Source organism: Cervus elaphus, chromosome 9 (genome assembly GCF_910594005.1).
Source record: "Cervus elaphus chromosome 9, mCerEla1.1, whole genome shotgun sequence".
Lineage (NCBI taxonomy): Eukaryota > Metazoa > Chordata > Mammalia > Artiodactyla > Cervidae > Cervus > Cervus elaphus.
The window spans coordinates 84,262,219-84,277,161 of record NC_057823.1 but is presented as its reverse complement, the minus strand read 5'-3'; the positions used below and the strand labels follow the sequence as shown (position 1 = coordinate 84,277,161).

General features: G+C 36.2%; 1 protein-coding gene across 2 annotated transcripts in view; it reads left to right on the top strand.

Annotated features, from left to right (window-relative positions):
- EDIL3 (EGF like repeats and discoidin domains 3) overlaps positions 1-14,943 on the top strand; it is a 469,087-nt gene that overhangs the window by 123,352 nt on the left and 330,792 nt on the right. For both annotated transcript variants that reach the window (XM_043913549.1, XM_043913548.1), the window contains exon 2: positions 4,012-4,140. In XM_043913549.1, the coding sequence (XP_043769484.1) occupies positions 4,012-4,140 (129 nt within the window). The remainder of the gene's footprint in view (positions 1-4,011; positions 4,141-14,943) is intronic.

Here is a 14,943-nt window from a genome sequence, read left to right as displayed (position 1 = left end):
GATATACATATCTAATCTATTGTTGTGGAAGAGGCTTGTCACTATTTTCCTCCTCTCTTGAAGAATCTTCCCTCTTTATTCTCCTTTGTTAGTGTGGTCAAGGACTTCTCCCCTCTCCCTTCCCCTTTGTTCTGCTCCCCTCTCCTCCCCTCCCTTTAATGACTCTCACTGGATTATAGTATTCACATCTGTACTTAACAATCCATGTTTTATCAAATGCTCTTCATTCCATATCTGATCATTTGATACCTTTATAGGACATTTTCATTTTGGATACTCTGCAGACTTCTTAAACACAGTAATTCCTTTAACAATGAATCCATGATATTTCCTTATGAAAGATGGCCTTACAGTCGTACAGGCAGGAGCTCTAGAAATCAATCCAGATTTTTTGCGCTCCCTCAACCCACACATCAGTTTGGTCACAACGTCCTGTTGGTTCTACCGGCACATTTCGGTCAAATCTATTACTTCTTTTCTACGTTTCAGAAAGACACTGAGTAGATATCAATAATGGGGATAAAATACGGATTTTCACAATATTAACGTCTTCAAAATAAGTAATTAGCAGAAAGAACAAGAAGCACAAGAGAGAAAACAGGTCAGCCGAAGAGCAGCTGGCATCTACAAGCTATAATGAGAGGTAAACAGACCGTCCTGTCTCACTGTGACCACAGAAACAGCGTATGACCAGCAGACACACCTGTGGAAAACCTACTGGATTAAGTATGATCACTTAGAAAGGGCGGCGCAAGCACTAAGAAAGATTTCTTGGGCCAACAAAGCTCTGTGTGATGGGGGGTCAACCAGAGGGACCGGACATCGTGGTCCCATGTGACTCTGCTGAGCTCGCATGAAGGGAACTGGCTCTAGGAGTGAGAGGGGTCAGAATGAGAGATCTTGATTTTGAATAAATGTATAAATAGAGCCTGTATTCTTGTGAACCTGTAGGATACTGTTCACGCCTTGCCTTTCTCCTGTGGAGATCACTCCCGTCAGTGTAAATAAATCAATATAAACACCTGCAATGTTCCTTGATCTGTTGACATTGCTGCAACAACAGATCCTCGTCTGGGGAATGTGGAATTCCTCTTTCTGTAGTATTCACAATGCACAGAGATATGACTGACATCTTATCAAAAAAAAGCTTCGGTGTTAGTACTCATCTTTATGCGATGTACAGAGTGAGCAGATGGCCGTGTTGGTAGTCTGACTGTACAGAGCTGTGCTTTTCTGCTCACACTGAGGAAAGACGGGCAGGATCACACTTTTAAACTCGTAATTGACTTTCTAGACAACCTCAACAATAACGCCTTTTTTCTAACGGGGAGGTAGTGATTTCGGGGGACTATCATTTTCTATCTTACTAGCTAGCATTTATTAACTGGATTGGGTTTAAATGGTGCTTACATTGCTTTCCTTGTCCATAGCTACCTCTAAAGAGAGTTAAGAAAGTCATCGTTTTTTATGGGACTACCTCAGAAGATTCATGCTTAGTCCTTTTGCCATCAGCCTTGACTCCTCCATTTGATTCAACACAGTGTTGCCTGAGTCAGCATTCCATAACACCAAAGTGATCCTATATTTCCTCATATGTAAAGTCCTTTGATGATTTTTCAGTGCTTACAGGAAAGCTTCAGAATTTGGGGTATGGCCTTTATCTAGATGACCATGCTACCTTTCTGAGCTCATTTCTTTCTACTCATCATACTATTCTATGCTTTAATTATAGTGGCCTGTTTGAAGTTCCTGGGATGAGCAGTGATCCTTTTCCTTCATATATGTTATTTTCTTGTCCTGGGATGGTAAGCCTGTACCTTCTTTTCTTCTGCATCACTGAACAGTACTGCATCCTTTTAGAAGTCTCCTGTGATCCTATAATTTGGATCATGTATACTAATCATGGTTCTTATTATCATGTACTGTAATTGTTTCTATCTTTTTCATCTCCTGTAGTGGGATCTGTACTTACTGATCATAAGGACTATCTTTGTATATGTCTCCTATGTTACCGCTTGGTGCCTATCATTAAATAGGTACTCAAAGAATAGATAGTTGGATGGACAAATAGATTCAATTGCTAGATATATAAAGAGATACATAAATAATCTATTGAAATATCTTTACCAGTCGTCAGCCTCCACTTTCAAATGCACTTGATAGGTAATGCTGCCAGAATAATCTTCTTAAAATATATCTGCCCACGTTAAAGCTTTAAAATACATATTAAAAACATTTGTTGTCTCAACTGATAATTGGTGATGTCACTCTTTAATCTCCCCTGATCTGACATCTATCAAGCATATTTATACTTTCTCAGTCATTGCCAATCAAATACTCCAGGGTTCAGCCATGCTAAATTCTATGGTAATCCCAAAGCATATTCTTTCATTCATTTATTAACTTATTTCATGACTCTTTTTCTAATATCTGATCCAGTGCTAATGTAGTATTTTAGTCTATCATGTTAATATAGCTAATGACCTGCTTTATAAATTTCACAAATATCTTAACCTCCATTTTCCTTTTTTGTATAGTTTTAGAGCAATTAGTCTGGGAAAGAGACGAAATAATTCATGAGAAAACTTCTGTAGGGGAATAAAGTTCCTACGAAATACCAAGTAGGAAGGAAGTTGGGGCCCCACTGTTTTTTTTTTAATTTTGAAGAGCTTCATTCCCTTTTATTCCAGGAGATGGCACCTTCACCTATAAAGCTCTTTTAGAAGTTGTACGGGCTTTTCTAAATCTGATTCACATGCTCTTTGTAAAGCCACACCCGTGACTCTCTGAAGCCTGTTCATTACTCCATGCCTGATCAGCACCACTTTGGATCTGTCAGGCTGCTCAGGGATAATATCCTTAAGATTTCTAGAGTCTCTTTCTACTTAGCTGAGAGTTTCTTTCAGGCTGCACCTGAGTTACATGAAATGTTTTCACAAAGGTCTTGTAGCTACAGCCTTCATTTGATATTTATGTTGAAGCCGTGTCTTTCTGACAAAGCTCTGGATTTGATCTTTCACTGGTTTGAGAAGCTGGGGTTGAGAAATTGTTTTGTTTTCTATCATAAGTCCTGCTGCCTCCCTATTTCTTAACTTTCAGACTCACCTGCTCTTTATTTAGCATGTCTCTTTCTTATCATACCTTATCAAATACAGTTATTGAATCAAGTGACACTTTTACATTCTGCCTACGAACGTCATTATTCATATACAAAAGTGTATTAGGTACATTTTATTTCACCAAAGTTTCCTCAGGTAATAGTCTTACCGACTGCATCTCTCTAGATAGCACAGAGAACCCATTTTTCTGGCCTCCTGTAGCCATTCTTTCAGTCCTTTTCCAGGTTCTATCCACTACCTGTATTAAAGCCATGGCCATGTGTTTTCAGCTTTGGTTACTGCACAAGTTATTTCTGTTTCCTTTCATGTTTCCTCTCAATTCTCTTGAGCAGCCTAGGCTGAATTTACTCTCAGGGCTGTGGCAGAGTTCCAAGAAAGGAAGCAGAATTATTCAAATTATTTATCAAACATCAACTGACAAAGTCTCCTAACACCCTACTGGCCAAAGCAAGTCACATGGATAAGCCCAGACTCTAGACATCAAGAAATAAACACCCCCTTTATTGAGGGAACTTGCAAAGTTATCAAGCAAAATGTGTGGATATAAATAGGTTATTTATAGGAGTAATTAGTAGACCAGTCAACTACAGACATTTTGGTTAATCTTCTTTAACAAATTAGAAAATCTTTCATTTACACATAATGAAAGAACTCCAAAGTACGTTACTTGCTTATAGTATGCAATGTTTGAACTGAAAAATTTAATTTTAACCATGTTACATACCATCTCTTTTAGAAGCACATGGTTTCAAATGGGTCTTGCCTACCTTATCTGTAAATCTATATAAAGTATTGTGATTTTATCAAAGGAAGATGAGTGGGGGTTATGAAATAATACAGTTTAGTGCCTAAGGCAAAAAAAAAAGTCAATATCTGTTTCTTTATTTCTCAGGTAATATTTGTGATCCCAATCCTTGTGAAAATGGAGGTATCTGCTTGTCAGGATTGTCTGATGATTCCTTTTCCTGCAAGTGTCCAGATGGCTTCACAGGTCCCAACTGTTCTAGTGTTGTGGAGGTTGGTAAGTGCAAGATTTAAACATTTCAATAGCTATCATCATTGTTTTCATGAGTGACTGACACATTTGGAGATCAGTGCATTATGAATGCTCTGTATAAGATTGCTGTGTGTTGCTAATTAGTGTAATCTTCTGTTGGTCTCTCAATTTTAACATTTTTATTTAGTATTTAAATTATATTATTATTTGTAGTGCTCACAAATAATTTAAAAATATGACTTAGTGATTAACATTATACTTTAAAGGCACTACATGTACTACTTGAATATAATAAATTTCTTATCTTTCTAATATTAATATACATTTAAATTTGATTTTCACTGGAAAGTAATTTCCAAGTCAATTTAGTTAAGTTAAATAGTCACTGTAAATAAAATAGAAGTTATTTTACTGCCTGAAAATATTCATCAATATTTTATAGCTGTTTTAATAATTATTTTTCTAAGACTATAAATATATGATGAAAGAAAAATTATTCCAGCTGGATTGTTCTTCAGAGTTTCAAAAACATGCTTGGTAAATATCAGCCAGTGATCACATTTCAAAATGTTTTCATGTGTGAAGTATTTCACTGGCATATATCATTATGGATTCAGGATAACTTCCATAATTTCAAAATTACTCCCCGTTGAGAAGGTAATGGTACTTTAAATAATTTAGCACTATGTAAATTTATATAGATATTTTTTCCTCTGATTAAAAGTAATATCATGGTTACATTTGAAAAAAAATTCTTTTTAATGTCAATACTAAGAAGAAAAAAGTAGACTGTATCTGTTCAATATAGGAAAACTCAATTATGCATTGCATTAAAGTTCAGTCAACCAGCATAAACTTTGGAACTCAGAAGTTTTCATAGCATTTCAAAAATAGTTTTGAAGAAGAGAAGTAATTGTGTCTATAGTAAGGGATCAGTATGAGTTACTCATCATTGTATCTAATACACCTGACTTAGTTAATGTGTAATAGGAACCCAATAACTGTTGGTTGAATGAATGAAAGAATAATTAAATAAAACCACTAACCAGCCATTTTTGACCACTACCTATTGCATTTTAGTGTGCATTACCTTTTAAAGTACAAGTGTATCTCACTTGTTTTTTTTTTTGTTGTTACATTGGTAATATTGTAGTATATTTGAAAAAGTTGATTATGTTATTGTTAACAGATACTATGCTCATTTGATTCATTTCAAAGACAATTCTCTTTTAAAGCTTTTATTAACTTGCTGCTAGTTTAGGGGATTTGATGCAGTGTTATAGAAATAAAACTTTTAACTACTTTGACAAGTCTCCAAGTATATACAGTGAGTTTCAGAGTTTAATATGAGGAATCTTTCCTCACAAAAGTCTATATTTCTGAGAAAAATTAGAGTCATAAGTATTCCTAACAGAAATATATGAATAGAATTTAGTGCTATATTTTGAGTCCACTGACCCCAAATCAGCAGTGCCTTAGATTTATAGTATATAATGTTTTGGTTGCTACTTTATAAAAGTTAAATCTGGAATTGAAGAGGCAAATGTGTTTTAACAATTAAGAAACCAGTTGTTCAGTCGCTAAACCATGTCTGACTCTTTGCAGTCCCATGCAGCATGCCAGACTTCCCTGTCGTTCAGTATCTACAGGAGCTTGCTCAAACTCATGTCCATTGAGTCAGAGATGCTATCCAATCATTTCATCCTCTGTCACCCCCTTCTCCTGTTGCCCTCACCCTTTCCCAGCATCAGGGTCTTTTCCAGTGAGTCGTCTCTTTGCATCAGGTGGCCAAAGTATTAAAGCTTCAGTTTCAGCATCAATACTTCCAATGAATATCCTGGGTTGATTTCCTTTGGTATTAATTGGTTTGCTCTCCTTGCTGTCCAAAGAATTCTCAAGTCTTCTCCAGCACCACAATCAGTTCTTCGGTTCTCAGCCTTCTTTATGGTCCAACTCTCAAATCTGTACATGACACTTGACAACCAGAGCTTTGATTATACGAATATGTATCTTCATAGAATTTTGAAATAAATACTTGAATATTTGGGGCCACATCTTAAAACATTTGTCATTTTATCAGAATGGTACTATAGTCTACAGTAGTTTAAAAACTAAACATACTGCCATATTCCTCATAGTTCAGTGAGACTTTGAAAAATCAAATGCTTATATAATTAAAATTTACAAAGATTCATTATTCTCTGTTACTAAAGCACCTAATATTTCTTCTGTATGTGTATGTACTCAGTCGTTCAGTCATGTCCAGCTCTTTGCAACCCTGGGGACTGTAGCCTGCCAAGCTCCTTTGTCCATTGAATTTTCCAAGCAACAAGCCTGAAGTGGGTTGCCATTCCTGTTCCAGGGGATCTTTCCAACCCAGGGATCGAACCCATGTCTCTTGCAGCTCCTGCATCGCCAGCAGATTCTGTACCACTGTGCTATTCGGGAAGCCCCCACATTTCTTCCTCCTCTTTCTTAACTCTTGCATATAATCAGGGAATGCTAAGTATTTATTGAATAAAGATAGTTAATAGGAATATCTTTAATACCTAGTCTACCTTATTTTTTTCATGACTTTAAAACTAATTATTGGATTTCCTTTGTGGCTCAGTGGTAAAGAATCCGCCTGCCAATGCAGGAGACACGGGTTCAGTCTATGGGTTGTGAAGGTCCCCCAGAGAAGGAAATGGCAATCCACTCCAGTATTCTCACCTGTAAAATCCAAAGGACAGTGGAGACTGGTGGGCTACAGCCCATGGAGTTGCAAAGAGCTGACATGACTGAGCAACTAAACAGCAACAATTGGTACAAAATATATGAACATTAGATCATTAAAGACCACCTTGCCTTTTTAATTTAAAAAATCTACTACTTCTCTGCAACATTTTTGGGCCACTGCTGTTGTTTCCCTGCTTTTGGGTAGTGCTGATGCAGAAGAATAGAGTATACTAGAATTTTATTTTTACCTCCAAAGCTCTAGGTATTTTAATGTGCCGTCTTAAAAGACAAATGATTTGAACTGTCCCCACTGCTGTATTTTTACTTTCACATTAATCCTCCCACAGATGGAGATGTCTAAGCTTTCTGTTAGCCTTTTGAACCATATACATTTTGTGATTATATGAAGTTCTAAATTGCCTTAAATTTGCAATGAATAGAAAATAAGCAGGTCTGTATTAGCTTAAAAAACATGTGCTTTGACCCAAGTTTAAACATTATCATTACTCTTTATTCTACAATCAAAAATATACTTTATTGCAGTATATTCAGGGGGAGATTTCAAACGTATGCTACTCTCAGAGATAAAAATTGCATTTTGATTTTACCTCAAACCTAATTTCTCGATGCTGCTTATTTCAAAGAGAGCCTCATCCATTTTTGTGCTTTACTTGTGCCTCCCAAAGCCCGTAGTGTCAGGTAAGCACAGAGCACTTTACCCTGTCTGCAGTCAATCCTCACCTCACTTACATTTCTATACTACCAGTTTGGAGAAATTAACTCATTCACATTTGTGAGCTTCACTTTACTAGACAGCATTGCTTTCCCTTGGACTTCTTGATCTAGCTGTGTACCCCAATATCATTATTTTATCTCTGTCACTTCCCATCTCTTTGTCTGCTCCTCCCCCACACACACATATCCCTTATACAGACACAGCTACACACAGTGTTGTCAGCCCCTTAAGAGTTATGAAAACTCACTTCTGATCTCCAAAAAAGGCAATAGGAAAGCATCTCTATGAGCAAAGGAAAGGGAAAAAAAAGCCTAGTTAGCATCCTGACTTGACGACTTCAGCCAGGTTTCCCTGTGTTTGCACAGGTGTTCACTGGACAGCGCCACCCTCTCCAGGGGACTTGTGGACAGAGCACCATGTGGTTAAACCCCAAATTACTTCCCAATTACCTACTCACATTCTTGGATGGCACTGTGGAGTTTTGAGCCAAACGTTGACACATTTACTTCATAGAAAAATTTCTATTGCTAATGAATACTCTAGCATTCATATATGGAAATCTTGGGACTTATTAAAGCATCCGAATTCTGTGGTGTAATTCTCCACTCTATGCTTTCAGAATAATTTGGTGAATTAGTAACAAATACAAATTTTACAAATCAATTACATAGTATATTCATATAATCAAGGGGGACAATGTGATTGACTTCAAAAAAATAAAATTTTTAGCTTTCACTTATTCTTAAACAAATATTTACTAAGCACTGACTAAGTAGTAGTTACCTAATGGCAGAGATACATTAGTAAACAAAATTTACAGGACTTGCTATTTAGCTTGGAAATCAGATAAATATATAAGTAAATAAATATGATGGACTTTGTGATTGGAGAACTAGATGGAGCCATAAGAATATAAAGCAGGTGTCCTCTTTTAAGCTGGTGTCAGAGAATGCATGCCTACCGGAAAAAAATAGTATTTTGACATATTTCCAAAGAATAATTTTAATCCACCAGGCCGAAAGCTAGAAGTATTCCAGATAGAGGAAACAATTTTTTGAAGCCAGGAGATAAAAGATGTCATAATTACATTAACTGATGGCCATTAATGAGTCTGGCAATGGTGATGGTAGCAGATTCTGCAGTGTTGAGTGATGTTCTAAGGAATTTGGACTTCGTTTTAAGAGCAATGGAGAGGATTTGTGCTTTTAGGAAATCATAGCCATTGCAATATGGAAAAAAAAATCATAGCAGAGTAAGTTAGGAGACAATTTGTAGGCTACAGCAGAAACCAGGTCAGATTTGATGATCTTAGTCTGGGTCAGGAACAAGGTGGAAAGGAGAGAGTCAGTAAGTATTAAAGTATTTAAAGTATTCAATTAAAGTATGAAAGTATTTAAAGGATGCAATATATAATTATTCATGACTTACAGGGTTATTGAATAAAAGGTGTTTACATAAAGGGAGGAATAAAGAAGAAACAGCTCAAATTTCTGATGCCTGAGCAACTTGGTGCCATTTACTGAGACAGTGAATGTTGAGGATACAAGGGATTGGAAGGCAGAAAACGAATATTTCATTTACTGAATTGGAGGAACCTGCTAGATATTAGTAAAGACAGCAGGAACAGGTTTTGAAGTCATAATTATCCAGACAGTTATTTAAGCTCAGGGAGTGTATCAATCTGTCCAGAAGTAGAACAACTTGTGAAATGAGAGGACCAAGAATTAAGCAATAGGAAGAGAAAGTAAAATCTATAAAGAAGCCTGAGAAAGAGTGGTTAGGGAGACAGAAGATAAACCAGGAAAGGGTTGTGCCGCCAAAGTTAAGAGCAGACAGGAATGAGTGGTCAGCAGTGCCCAAATACTGTGAAGTTGACCAAGGCAAACATTTACATTGATTACCTGTGACTTATGGATAGTCTTGCCAAGATCAATTTTGTTGGAATCAATTGTGGCACATGAAGATTTAGAGGAAATTTTTTTTTTATAAAGTAGCTAGGAATACAGGGGAACTTCCTCAACCTGATAAAGAATATGTATAAAAAAGCCTATAAGTTACCATCATACTTCATGTTGAGAAATTCAGAGCTTTCCCACTGAGATCAGAAACAAGGCGAGGATGACCTGTATCATCACTCTGTTTTATTTTATTTATTTATTTTTTTCATCACTCTGTTTTAATATTGTGCTAAAAGTGCTATCTAATGCAGTAAGACAAGTAAAGGAAGTACAAAGATTAGGAGGAAAGAAGACATATAGAAGACAGATAAGCATATGAAAAGATATTCCACATCATGTGTTGTCAAGGAAATGCAAATTAAGAGAATGAGATACCACTGCACACCTCTCAAAATAACCAAAATCTAAAACACTGACAATACTAAATGCCAGAATACTGCGTGCTGGAAAGCACTTTCGTTCATTATTGATGAGAATGCAAAATGTTACAGACACTTTCGAAGATACTTTGGCAGTTTTTTTACAAAACAAAATATACTCTTACCATATGATCTAGCTATCATGTTCCTTGGTATTTGCCAAAAGAAGTTGAAAACTTAAGTCTACATGAACCTGCACACAGATACTTATAGCAATCTTATCCATATTTGCCAATAATTGGAAGCCACCAAGATGTCCTTCAGTAGGTGAATAGATAAATTGGGTTAAATATTTTAAAAAGCATTTCTGATCTTAGTGGGAAAGCTTTGAGGTTTTCATCATTAAGTATGCTGGTATTGTAAGTTTTTTATAGATATTCTTTATCAAGTTGAGGAAGTTCCCCTGTATTCCTAGATATGTTTTAAAATATGGAAATGTTATTCAGGTCTTTAAAAAATGAACTATGAAGTCCTGAAAAGACATGGAGGATCATTAAATGCATATGACTAAGTGAAAGGAGCCAGACTGAAAGGCTACATACATACATACTGTATGAATCCAATTATATGACCTTCTCGGAAAGTCAAAACTGGAGGCAGTTAGATCAGTGGATGCTGGGGAAGCATGATAGGGATGAATAGACAGAGTAAAGAAGATTTTAGGTTATGAAAATAATCTGTATGATATTGTAGCACATGTTAGATACATGTTATTATACATTTGTCCAAACCCATGTAATATACAACACCAAGTGTGAACTCTAATGTAACCTATAGACTTTGGATGATTATGACGGGTTTAATTCAGTTCAGTCACTCAGTTGTGTCCAACTCTTTGTGACCCTGTGGACTGCTATGATGAGTAAATGTAAGTTAATCAGTTGTAACAAATGTGGGAAGCAAATGTAGCAAATGTAGCTTTGGTGGGGAGTGGTGATAATGGGGGATGTTATGCAAGTGTGGCTTAAAGCTCAACATTCAGAAAGCTAAGATCATGGCATCTGGTCCCATCACTTCATGGCAAATAGATGGGGAAACAGTGGAAACAGTGTCAGACTTTATATTTTTGGGCTCCAAAATCAGTTCAGATGGTGATTGCTGCCATGAAATTAAAAGATGCTTACTCCTTGGAAGGAAAGTTATGACCAACCTAGATAGCATATTAAAAAGCAGAGATAACTTTGCCAACAAAGGTCCGTCTAGTCAAGGCTATGGTTTTTCCAGTGGTCATGTATGGATGTGAGAGTTGGACTGTGAAGAAAGCTGAGTGCCAAAGAATTGGTGCTTTTGAACTGTGGTGTTGGAGAAGACTCTTGGGAGTCCCTTGGACTGCAAGGAGATCCAACCAGTCCATCCTAAAGAAGATCAGTCCTGGGTGTTCACTGGAAGGACTGATGCTGAAGCTGAAACTCCAATACTTTGGCCACCTCAAGCGAAGAGTTGACTCATTGGAAAAGACCCTGATGGTGGGAGGGATTGGGGGCAGGAGGAGAAGGGGACGACAGAGGATGAGATGATTGAATGGCATCACTGACTCGATGCACATGAGTTTGGATGAACTCTGGGAGTTGGTGATGGACAGGGAGGCCTGGCGTACTGCGATTCATGGGTTGGCAAAGAGTCGGACATGACTGAGCGACTGAACTGAACTGAACTGAATTGTGTGGGGTCAGAGACTATATGGGAAATCTCTGTACCGTCCTCTGTTTTCCTGTGAACCTAAAACTACTCTAAAAAGTAGTCCTTAGTTTTAGAAAATGACTATATTAAACATTCATCAATTTATTCAATTATTTGTCCATCCATCAAATATTTGTTGAGCATATACTCTCTGCTAGACTCTCTTCCAGGCAGTGAGAAATAACCATTAAAAAAGATATCACAAGTCTTCTAGTCTAAAGGGGGACTAGACAGTAAATCACTATACTTACCATGTAAGCTCTATTAAAAAATAAAGACAAGTGTGAGCTGGAATAAGACTAGATATATATTTTGGTCAGATTATTAGGAAAGATTGAGAGGTTGATGTTTGAACAGAGAGAGGAGCTGATGCCCTCATTGCATATGGATGGGAGAGTGAGGACAGTAACTAAAGAGAAATTTAGGTAGAGGGGGGTTTTCTTTTAAGATGGAACTGTGATGGCTTTATGATTCTGAAATATGATATACAACCTAAGCTTGTATTTTACTAAGAATAAACTGTATTGAATGACTTATGTAGATATGTCAATAATATTTAGCATACATTTAACCTATTAAAGCTATCAGTCTGAAAACAAAGGATGTAAACATAGGAATTTGGTAGTAATGTAGAATCTATCATTACTTTTAGAATTCAAAGTGCCTGTGTCCCTGAGAGTTCAGGGTAACAAAGTTACCCTGTTTGGTTCAGGGTAACAAAGTTAGCATACCATTTCATTTCTTCTTCTTCCTCTTTATTCTCTCTGTCATTTTACAGGCTTCTGATCAGATTTTCTCATTTAGAAAAAAAGCAGTAAACATGAAGATGCTTTATCCTATTATGTCTTCTGTCCTCTTCTGTAGTACTCCATCAAAACTTATTTCCTTTTGGTAATCAGTATCTGTTTTCTAACATGAATTCAGGTTCTTTTAAATTTGTGGCCCTCCGATCTCATTTGAATTTGTGGCCTTCACTGCTAATCTGTCCTTCTGCTTGCATTTCATTGTGAGAAATCAGTTACATTTGCCTCCAAAACATAAAGTATTTCATAAAAATTTAAAAGAAAAAACTACCAATTTCCACCGCACATCTTGCTCCATGCATAGCCACATTCATATTTATCTTTTAGAAGGTGATCAGTGTCAGAATTTCAAATAGTGTAGCAAAGACTGACTGACTCTGTCTAAAAGACTTCTTGATAGTGATCATGAAATACCAGAATATTAACAAGCTTTAAGTAGATCTCTTGGGTAAAGTGAAGCTATTTTTAGATTTCTGAACTTTGGTTACCAAATGAGAGATTTGGTAAATTTCAGTTAAATTATTCATATATTACATGACATTATGAGTAGTTATCAGTTTTTTCCCCTTAAGATTGCTTCTTGGATTAAGGAAGGATAGTTCATGATTGAATCCATATTTCCTGAAATTATCATAATGAGAGCTCTTCTGCATACACTAAAATCTTTTCTCAAAAGCTGCTAGCCATGCATGATAGCTTAGAAATTTCTCAGTCAGTGAGAGTCAAAGGAATTTATTTTCAGAGTTATATTTACTTACTTTTTTGATAATAAAAATGATTAAGTATGTATTCATACAAACAGAATTTTACAGTTAAGATGACAGAATTAATAATTTAAGGGAAATGTTTTGCCATTTATTTTGCATATATTATAGAAAAATAATTTTGTTTTATATATATATAAATTTCTATAACATAGCATATAAACCAGCTTATTAATTTTAAATTTGTTCGTGTTTACTGTTAATTATAATGATTAGAGTTTGTTAGCTTGCAATTCCAAACCCAATTATATACTAACTTCAGAAAACATATATATCAATATAACATCAAAGAACTTCAGAAAATATCAAATACAGAAATCCTCTCTTGCCCAGCCAAAAGATGAATGCCAATGTGTGGTAAGGCTTTTATTTTTAAGAAAAGACACTGTATAAATTCTTTTTCTTGATGTATGCCATTTAAACCAATCTCTTTTTTTTTTCTCTACGTATACCCTTCCCATTAGTTAGAAATAAATATCTCATGAATGAAGTGATAGATGTGTATCATTAAGCTTTCTCTGCGTAACAAATCCCAAATTCAGTGGGTTTAAACAATAACAATTCATTTCACAATTCTGTGAGTTGCATAAGTGGTGTCCTGGCTAACAGGTACTGCCTAGTGGAAGAAGATGGCTTGGAGGGGTTGGTGTGTCTCTGACAGTTCAAGCTTCCTTACAGAATGGTCATGGAAAGGTCCCAAAAGCAGTGAGCAAGATCAAACCCCAATTACAAGCACTTATCAGATCGCAGCCTGTGTCACGTTAGCTCAGCATAGTTTTGTTGGGAGGATTTTCCACTTCATTCTTCTAAGGCAGGTCTTCCCTGATGGTTCAGATGGTAAAGAATCCACCTGCGATGCGAGAGACCTGGATTCAGTCCCTGGGTTGGGAAGATCCTCTGGAGGAGGCATGGCAACCCACCCGTTTTCTTGCCTGGAGAATCCCATGAACAGAGGAGCCTGGCAGGCTGCAGCCTATGGGGTTGCAAAGAGTCGGACACGGCTGAGTGACTAAGCCCAGCACAGCACTGCAAAGGCGAGGATGCAAAAGGAAGAATTTATAGCCAGTTCTACAATTTACCTTGAAATGTTAGTTTGCTGTTTTTTTATTTGATCTTTTAACTTTTTTATTAGCAGTACAAAAAGTTGGTTCAGTTCAGTTCAGTCACTCAGTCATGTCTTGACTCTTTGTGACCCCATGGACTGCAGTAAAAAGTTGGTAAGCATGTAGATACCTTTCTGGATATTTATTTTCATGTTAGAAGCTATGAATACAAAAAACTTATAACACTAATATTTATCAAAACAGTCCTCTATTTTTTATAAAGGAGGAAAAAGTACAAAGTTCTTTAAAAGGCAAAGCTTGATTATTTTCTGTTTATTTTAGGAAAATACATTGAAGAAACTAGAAGCATGTAAATTTGAAGTGACATTAATTTTTCCTTTTATTCAGATTCCAAATGGATTTGGGGCACTACCAATATGTACAACTCTATATTTATGAAAGTTAGTATTTTTAAGTGATAGGCCAAATGACAAATTTAGTATTAACCTCTGGGGAAAAATTTTTCTCCCAATTTAATTGAAAAGAGATGTATAGGAGACTTGCAAATGACTTATAAAATAATTAAAACATGTCCAGCAATCTTTAAAACCTTCTGTCCCATTTCTTGGACTTACCGGTGCCGTTACAGGTATCAGTGGTAAAGAATCTGCCTGCCAATATAGGAGACTCAGGAGATACAGATTCA